This window comes from Palaemon carinicauda, chromosome 35, assembly GCF_036898095.1.
Source record: "Palaemon carinicauda isolate YSFRI2023 chromosome 35, ASM3689809v2, whole genome shotgun sequence".
Lineage (NCBI taxonomy): Eukaryota > Metazoa > Arthropoda > Malacostraca > Decapoda > Palaemonidae > Palaemon > Palaemon carinicauda.
The window spans coordinates 61,497,458-61,507,457 of NC_090759.1; the positions used below are offsets into that span (position 1 = coordinate 61,497,458).

At 33.9% G+C, this 10,000-nt stretch overlaps 1 protein-coding gene across 2 annotated transcripts in view; it reads left to right on the forward strand.

Moving 5' to 3' along the window:
* The window catches only part of LOC137627512 (melanopsin-like), a 248,043-nt gene that overhangs the window by 187,363 nt on the left and 50,680 nt on the right, over window positions 1-10,000 (forward strand). For both annotated transcript variants that reach the window (XM_068358601.1, XM_068358602.1), the window contains one exon: window positions 9,425-9,524. In XM_068358601.1, coding sequence (XP_068214702.1) covers window positions 9,425-9,524 — 100 coding nt within the window. The remainder of the gene's footprint in view (window positions 1-9,424; window positions 9,525-10,000) is intronic.

The following is a 10,000-nucleotide window of genomic DNA, read 5'->3' on the forward strand; positions in this document are numbered from 1 at the left end:
TACAGTGTACCTCACATACCTATAGAGAGTAGACTGATTGAGTAGATTCATTACTAACATCGTTCATTTTTTTGCATGGCTTGGCTGTATGTCTTGGACACTTGTGGCCGTATCAATCTCTTAACTAAAATAAATAAGATTGTTTCCCTTAGCATAAGCATCAGGAAAGACTTCAAATAAATCGGCTCACAAATGGTGAATGAAAAGTCATTTTTTTATGAAACCAACGACAGTAAACTCTTGGTAATACTTTTAGAGGCAACATTAAATAAGGGGCAACTTCCGATATACTTAAACCGAAGCGTTATAAACAAATGAGATGTCCAGGGCGGATAATTCTGAAGACGAAGAGTCACGAAGGCATTTGGTTTCTTTAAAGTGTGATTAGTGTGTTAGAAGAAAAATTCCATGGATGGCATATCCTGCATACACATCATGAGCGTAATACTCTATGAAGACATCGTTGCAATAGCATTCAATGGTCATACTAAATCGACAGTAAACTTCCCAAAAATTTAGATTGCAAATTTAAGAATAGATAAAACATTTGAGTGCATAAAAGTATGATTTACGTATCACCTTTCTTGGTAGTATTCCTAAAATGAGGTGCAAATATGTATGTATGTATGTATGTATATACACATATACATATTATTGATAATCCATGATATATTTATATATATATATATATATATATATATTTATATATATATATATATATATATATATATATATATATATATATATATATATATGTACGTATATATGTATGTATATATGTATGTATATATATAAATTTATATATATATATATATGTATGTATATATATATATATATATATGTATTTATATATATGTATATATATGTATATATATATATATATATATATATATATATATATATATATATATATATATATATATATATATATATATACATACATCACGTCTATTATACTTGTTACCTCTGTGTCCAGCACTCAAAAGGACAAAGAAAGAAAAAGAAAAGAAAAAGCAATAAAGGTACACTAATCAACTACTCCATTTCTACACGACTTTCCTTCAGGAAAAGATTGCCAGTCCTCATATTTCTTCTTTTCGGTAACTTTCGTCTACAGTATAGATTGATGGAGGAATTGCTTGTCCGGCAGTAAATCAAACCAATTACAGAAAAAGGATATCTCTCTCTCTCTCTCTCTCTCTCTCTCTCTCTCTCTCTCTCTCTCTCTCTCTCTGTAAGATCCCGAGGCAATACAGTTCAAATGGGGTAAAGAAAAGGTGCAAAGATAAAGGCAAATGCAGGGATAACTTAGGCCAAACATTTCCGCATTTCGAAAGAAACAAAAGAGAAAATTTAGGTTCCAGAGGAATAACACCAACAAGCAAGAAGTAATAGATCTCGGCCAACGAAAAAGAGGTAGCAAAAAATTTGTTGGGGTGAATGTAAAAAAAATAACAAATCATCAGTTTATAAGTATACTCAATGACCAGAAAAAGCAACATTTAATTTTTCTTTTCTAATGAAAATGCTGAAGCAAGACAAACCGTCATTATTTTATTGGATAAATACAGGAAAAATGTGAAAATCGATCATCCTTCAGCCAGGTAATATACTATAGTCCATTTCTTTTAGCGAGGCATATTTGCACCGACTCGCAGCGGTGCACTTTTAGATCGGAAAAGTTTCCTGATCGCTGATTGGTTGGACAAGATCATTCTAACCAATCAGCGATCAGGAAACTTTTCCGAGCTAAAAGAGCACCGTTGCGAGTCGGTGCAAATATACCTCGCTAAAAGAAATGGACTATAGAGGTCTGTACAAGAACTTAACATACACGTGATATTTTTGAATGAGAGTGGACTAGCACTCAACGGTCAAAATGAGATTATTGAATAAGTAGGCTATGATAATTTTAAATTAGGAATTTTTTAATTATTGCCCAAGTATGATGATTTTTAGCACCACATTTAGACAAATTCGGGGTCATGTTTAATATATATATATATATATATATATATATATATATATATATATATATATATATATATACTGTATATATATATACATATTGTATATATATACAGTATATATATACATACATATATATATATATATATATATATATATATATATATATATAAAAAACACAATTTGTGAGGAGTACATTGAATTTATATGCAAGCATATTTCATTATCTATAATTGCTTAGGTGAAGGCTGCAAAATACTTGCAACATGTCGATCAGCTCACTTTCATATCATATGATATGTAAATCCCAATGAATGTGAAGCTCAAGAAAGATTCTTAAAATTTATTCCAATATCTAGTCACATGGGCAAAGATCTTGCTAATGTCATAGTAGAATACTTGTCCAGGGAAATATGATAAGAGTCCAAGCAGTCATCCGTGAATCAAATCCATTAGCTGAGTACATACTCGTACCCTGCAGTGCTTATTTACTTGACTTGGTTGGCAGTGCGGCACACTGTTAAAAAACCGTAATTTTAATCGGAAATTCTCGGTAAAAATATACTGTTCTCAGCCGTATTTCAGTAAAATATAGGCGACCGTAATTTTACCTTACTCTCTTATTATATTTTACCGGTTGGTGACCGTAATAACACTTCTTTACGTCAATATATACGTTTGTGAAACGATAAAAATCCTGGAATAAATGTTGCCAGGCATTTACCGTTTCTGAATGCAAATTTTTAACAGTGCAGCGAGTTCTCGAATAAAAGTGGTTTCTTTCTTTGGCATCATTAAGAAATTATACAACTTTCTATTTGGTTTCACAAATCGCTGGAATTTGTTAACTGACGTTGGTCAGCAAGGAATGATATGTGAGATCGTTAAAATAGAACTACTTGATAATTATTAAGATTTTGACAAAGTTACTCTTATTTTAGAAGCTGAGGGACTATGCTTGAAGGTGGTTGTAGATAGCATGAAATCACTTTTGGAATATTTCAAAAGTATTCGCACTAACTTTGATCACTATGAAAAAGAAATACTTTTCTTGTTTTTTCAAGGTTCTTTGATATAGTTTCCAATTTACCATTATGAAGCAAAACGTAATAGTGCTCGTAAGAAGCATTTCACAGAAACTGATTATAATGACTCAAGTGAGCATAATTTCACTTGGAAAAAAAATTTTGATCAAAATCTATCTTGATTGTGAGTGACATTCCTATCACTGAGATAAACACACACTCTGCTGTCTATTCAGAAATTCACGGTAACTTCTAATTTCTTTTTTATTATAGTAATGAGGATCATGAGCATCAAAGAAACTGCTAGAAACCTTATGATAAAGTATAAAAGAGACTTAGAAATGGATTTGGAGTATGGAATTATTCATTTTCATAAACACATGTCCCTTACAATTGATGACTCTTATCATGACAATGTTCTAAATATTGCTTCAAACATTCATGCATTGACATCACAGTTTTATACAAATGTTGCTATTGCTGTGTTTGTGAAGGAAAGGGATAATTCTCAAAATTATGTCATAAAAAAAGAAAATAGATCCCCAAAGGACAAAACCGCCTTAAATGACTGAGTTTAATAAACATTGAGCAATAGCTGGCGAAAAGAAATTGATTTGCAAAATATTATTGATAAATTTGCGCATGCAAAAGCTAGAAAGTTGCAAGTTGTATTTTTATTGCATTATGTGGCATGTCATTTGAAGATTTTTATATTTGGGCCCGATTTTCATTAGTGAGAAAAAATAAAATGATTAGATTTTGCCTTACTTTTTTACTTAAACATCAAACTGATATTCTGAATCATGAATTTCTGAACAATATTAACGTGTAATTTTTTGTTTTGTGTATCATGTAAGTTAGGTTAATCTACAAAGTTCTATACTGTATGCTCTCAAAATTAGAATAATGAACCTAACCTTGATTATTGCATATTGTTCCAATTTTCTTCGATATTGTTTTGCATATAATTTCCAAATGCTCTTAGAATTGCTCATACAGTATTTCAAAAACCCCAGTTGACTTGGCTTGCTTCGCTCGCATGACAGGGCCCCTTGTGTATCCTTAGCCTAAGAGCCGCAAAGAGTCTTAATCCAGCACTGGATAGGATAGAAGCCATTGTTTCACGAAGGTCTTGGGAAAATATATCACGCATAACTATATGATGAGAGAAATCGTAATCTACGGAATAGATAAAACAAGGAAGGTAGCAAAGCGTTTAAAAGACTGGGAAGAGACTTTGGATATCTATGAAAGCCAAGATAGAAAGAACTGAAAGAGATAAGAAGTGGTAAAAGAGTTAGCGTGGGAGACAGGGTTAAACGGTTCTTAGTGGTGGCATGACCATAAAGAGAAAACTTAAGGCAATAAAAAGGAAGTGCAAGTCCGAGGTCAAGAGGAAGAGATAAAGCTGATGTGACCGAAGTATTGGAAAAGAATGGCCTTTATATCAATGAAGAGAGATTGCATGAACGATTACTTGATACGCTGCTGAAGTTTTCTGTTTAGGTGAATAGAATGACTATACTCAATTTATTTTAATGCGGCGCATTTGCACTGACTCACAGGGGTACCCTTTTAGTTCGGAAAAGTTTCCTAATACCTGATTAGTTAGAATTATTTTGTCCAACCAAGCAGCGATTAGGAAACTTTTCCGAGCTAAAAGGGCACCCCTGCGAATCACTGTAAATGCGCCTCATTAGAAAAAATTGACTATGGTGTAGAAGTCTTCTACACAGGGTATTAAGTCACTATTCACCATTTAAAGTGATAATGTATCAATGTTTTACATATATATATATATATATATATATATATATATATATATATATATGTGTGTGTGTGTGTGTGTGTGTGTGTGTGAGTGTTCTCGGAAGGTCATTCTCTTAGGCAATTTTCATTAAATGCTAAAGCACTTGCGATACGAATTATATTAATACAACACTTTTATATATACATTATACATACACATGCACATATATGTATATATTATATATAAACAGAGAGAGAGAGAGAGAGAGAGAGAGAGAGAGAGAGAGAGAGAGAGAGAGAGAGAGAGAGCAAACACGGCATACTTTTAAAAAAACAAACACTTAATATTCGTATCCACGGGAATACGAGGTTAAGGAATGGGACCAGAAAAACGAGTCATGAATTTTAATGTGGACGAAGCCAAATATTGAAGGGATGTACAAGACCACTTTTGCACTGACGAAAATATTCATAGAAAATCCTAATAATATTACGGTTTTCTGGACGAAAATCAAAGCCGTAAATGGACAAGGAGTGGATTTGTGACCATGGGGGAATAGTTTATACGCCCAGCAACACATTGCTCTAAAATGAAAGTTGAACTAATGCTGCGTGATTTCCATCGGGATTTTTCTTGTTTTCTTGGGGTTTGGGTTTAAAAAAAGGTCATTAGGTTGACAGTCCATTGACTTCTGATCTCGAACACTTAAAAACGAGTATATTCCATGTAATCTATGTAGTGCCATAGCCTCTGTACCATGGCCTTCCACTGTCTTGGGTTAGAGTTCTCTTGCTTAAGGGTATACTCGGGCACACTATTCTATTTTATTTCTCTTCCTCTTGTTTTGTTAAAATTTTTATAGTTTACATGGGAAATATTTATTTTAATGTTGTTACCGTTATTAAAATATTTTATTTTTTCTTGTTTCCTTTCCTCACTGGGGTATTTTCCCTGTTGGAGCCCCAGGCTTATAGCATCCTGCTTTTCCAACGAGGGTTGTAGCCTAGCAAGTAGTAATAATAATAATAATAATAATAATAATAATAATTGTGAAACAAGAAGACCTACTAGACGACAGAGCAAATGTTCGACGAAGAAAACTGTTGCCAGATAACCAGGAAAAGGGGGAATGTCCGTCAAAATTTGCTCTTCGAGCAAGGAAACAAGTTGAATGGCAGTTGGATATGGTATCACTTTTTGTAGCCATATCAGGTTTCGTATTATCTCTTAATTGAAGGCCACTTCGAACCCTTTTGATATTGTAACAGTTTTGCTTAACGAACATTTGCTCTGTTGTCTGGAATGTCCCATATTCGACGAAAACAAAACAAAAAGGCTATAAAAACAGTGCATTTCAAGGAACATTAATAATAATCATGAAAATTGCTAAAATAGTTGTAATAATGACAGGATAAAACCAAACCGTTATGGCCGTTTTTCCATCTCACGAGCAAAGGTCATTATGACAAGAGAATCACTAGCCTATTTTATAAGTTCAAAGGCCAATCATGAATGGCAGAGGCAAGGGACAGTGACAATGCTCTATCAAGCAGTACAATGCCCTAGAGACTGACATTATATACATATGATTAGCGCCCAAGCTAGGATCAAGGAGGGCCAGGCAATAGCTGTTGATGACTATGTAGATAGACCTATAGGCTCCTCCGAACCCCGTATCCTTGCTTCACAAGAATAGCGAGTTTGCAACGACCAAAGGGTAAACAATAGCAAGAAGAAAAATCCAACGCTGGACAACGGAATAAACAGTAACATTGTACTTTTTAGAGGCTAACCAATTACCATGGAGTAAACGTGAGAAGACGTGGCTTGTCGGGTGCTAGAAGGCTGACTTAAAGAAGATGGAAATCTAACCCCTCCTTCCCTCACCTCCGGGAAGTCAACGATGCTGTGACAGATAATGCAGAGAACAAAAAAGAATTTAAATATGCGCATACGATTCATTACCGTCTCGCCGTTGGAATGAAAATTACGAGAAAATTATTGATGAAGCTGGAACTATAATCATCCAAATTTTTATGCCAAACTTTATCCGAGAGAGAGAGAGAGAGAGAGAGAGAGAGAGAGAGAGAGAGAGAGAGAGAGAGAGAGAGAGAGAGAGAGAGCATTTTGATACTGTTTTTATTTGAGAATTGTGTTTATGTGTAAGTATATATATATATATATATATATATATATATATATATATATATATATATATATATATATAGATAGATAGATAGATAGATAGATAGATAGATAGATAGATAGATAGATAGATATAGATAGATAGATATATATATATAGATATATATATATATATATATATATATATATATTTATATATATATAGATATATATACATATATGCATATATATATATATATATATAGAGAGAGAGAGAGAGAGAGAGAGGAGAGAGAGAGAGAGAGAGAGAGAGAGAGAGAGAGAGAGAGAGAGAGAGAAATTAATGACAGTGACCTATATTTAGCAGAGGGATTTGGTGTTACAGTCTGGCGTTACAATTACAATAATGATCATTATCTCCCAAATTGCAGATATGCACCAGGTAAACCTTTCTCTATGTAAACGGCATTACTTTGGAACTAAAATATGTCAAAACAATTACTACCACCACTATTATAATGGCTCGGTCGAATATTGGTGGTCAAAGTGCGTAGAGTTTATCGGGACCGTACAAAATTCCTTGATGAAATTAGGGAGAATCTTGCCGAAGTTATTTCATTCAAAACATTTGGTTCAAACAAACGCAGGACAACAGAAAGATGAATATATCTCATGATTTGCAATACATGCTTTTACACCGAGCCAACAAAATGGAAAATCCAATTTTACATCGGGCAGTCATCGGTGTTTTAACGATATTGTATTATATTTCCCTTCTTTTTTCAAGATGAGCTGTAAAAAGAACTGGTAAGAACAGACAAAATATCTCCAGGAGCATCATATATCAAAGTAAAAATTATGTACTGGTAAATACATTTTGGTAACGTCCCTGACTGATGAACGCCAGACTGGGGTTCAAGTCCCGCTAAAACTCGTTAGTTTCTTTAGTCGCTGCAATCTCACCAACTTTGTGAGCTAAGGATGAGGGGTTTGGAGGAGCCTATAGGTCTATCTGCTGAGCCATCAGCAGCCATTGCTTGGCTCTCCTTATTCCTAGCTTGGGTGGAGAGGGGGCTTGAGTGCTGATCATATGTATATATGGTCAGTCTCTCGGGCATCGTCATGCTTGATAGGGCAATGTCACTGTCCCCTTGCCTCTGCCATTCATGAGAGGTCTTTAAACCAATAACACAAAGCTACTTCCCTGATCTACTTTTGTTGTATCTGTTTAAACTTTAATTAATCATATAGTGCTTTGTCCGTTAACAGCAAACGAATTTGTTTAAGAACAATGAGATATCTCAAGGAAAGCAATTAGACGATCATGAATTAGACAACAAAGATATTCTCTACACTTTCAAAAATATAGACAAAGCAAAATCATATCTTAACTAAATATTGCTCTGCTTTCAAAGAATATTTCACATAACTAGAAAAAAAAAAAAACGTTACGGTCAGACAATTGTATTTCATTGCCATTGACAGCAGGGCTACATTTCAATCAAAGAATTATGTCCCATTCCCTTCAATGTTAGTGAGAATAGAATAAAAAAGAACAAAATATACGTAAAACTTATAGTCGATAAAGTCCTCTGCTAATGATGTATCCCTTTCCGAGATAATTGCTCTATTTTTAAGAACATGGGACATATTAATGACAGATCAATACGCTTCGAGATAATCTGAGTACTATCACCTGGAATATTCAATATCTTTTGGTCATGAATAAAGTGACGTTCACAATGCATAGTTTTTCCCTTGCAGATGGGGAGGTGCCAGAATTCAGCCTTCAGGTATCATAGCAAATCTTTGAGTGAGGCTGCATGCCCCAAGACCTATTTTTACCCACAACAAATACTGTTGCCTACTTTCAAATTGAATATACATTGAAGTGTTTAGGTTCGAACCTACTTATTGACTATAATAATCCTTAATGAGTCTACGAGTAAAAGAAGAATGTGACCAATATAGTTTTTGTGTTCATGATAATAGATGTTTAAGAATATTTTTTTCGTAAACGATTCTCAATAATAATAACCGTTTCTTCACAACCATAATCATAACCATTACTAAGTAGAAAAAATTACTAGTGGGCTAAAACTAAACTATCAATTAATAAGTAAACAACAACAAATAATCACCAACTATATTTACTATTATTATCATAACCCTATCTGCAATCATAAGTTGATAAGCAGAATGATACAAGCCCTAAGATCCCAGAGGGAAACAGCTATAAAAAATGACATTCTAATGTAAAGAATAATCCATAAGAAATTAAACATATTAAAATAGATGGCTAGTAAAATTAGACAAACAAAAGATAGACTACGAAATAAAAATCTTGCGTAAACCTTAAGAAGTATTTGCACCAAGTTTGAATAGCACGTCAAATCAGTTTTGAAAAATAGTCTACAAGTTATAGGCAATCGTAAGCAGGTTATACAGTGGTAACATTACATGACTCTCTCTCTCTCTCTCTCTCTCTCTCTCTCTCTCTCTCTCTCTCTCTCTCTCGTGGCTACAAATATCTGATCATAATTTCTTTCCCCCGAAGATGTCCGTCGTAGTGGCAATTGGATACGTTATGGGCTGGATGCCCTACGCAGTGGTGTGCATGTGGGCTACGTACGGGGACTACACACAAATACCAGAAGGTAAGTGACACTTACGCGTATGTTTTTAATTCTAATGCGAGTTTACTGAAACCTGTTTTGTCTAGTATTTAAGGGTTTATGGTGAGTAATTTCACCTCACTCACTGTGATTTATATTCTTCTACTGTCTCCCCTACACAATGAAGTCAAGCTGAACGGCAACCACTCGGAATACAACAATCTCTCACAAATTGCCCGAACTAACGTGTTGTAATTAATAATGTGGGGAGGGGGAAAGGTTGAATACGTCTGTATGAGCGCGGGCATGTGTGCATATATTTCTAAATATTCAACAGTCATTTTTGACGGATCGCATACCCTAGTATACAAATATTAGTTGATAAGTATTCATGAAATACGAAATATTGATTCAAGCATACTTTAACAATAATCTAAGTCACAGTTCAACATTATAAGAATTAATGAATTTGAAATTTAAACGAATTTTAGTAAACACGTCGTTTTACGCGGATGCTT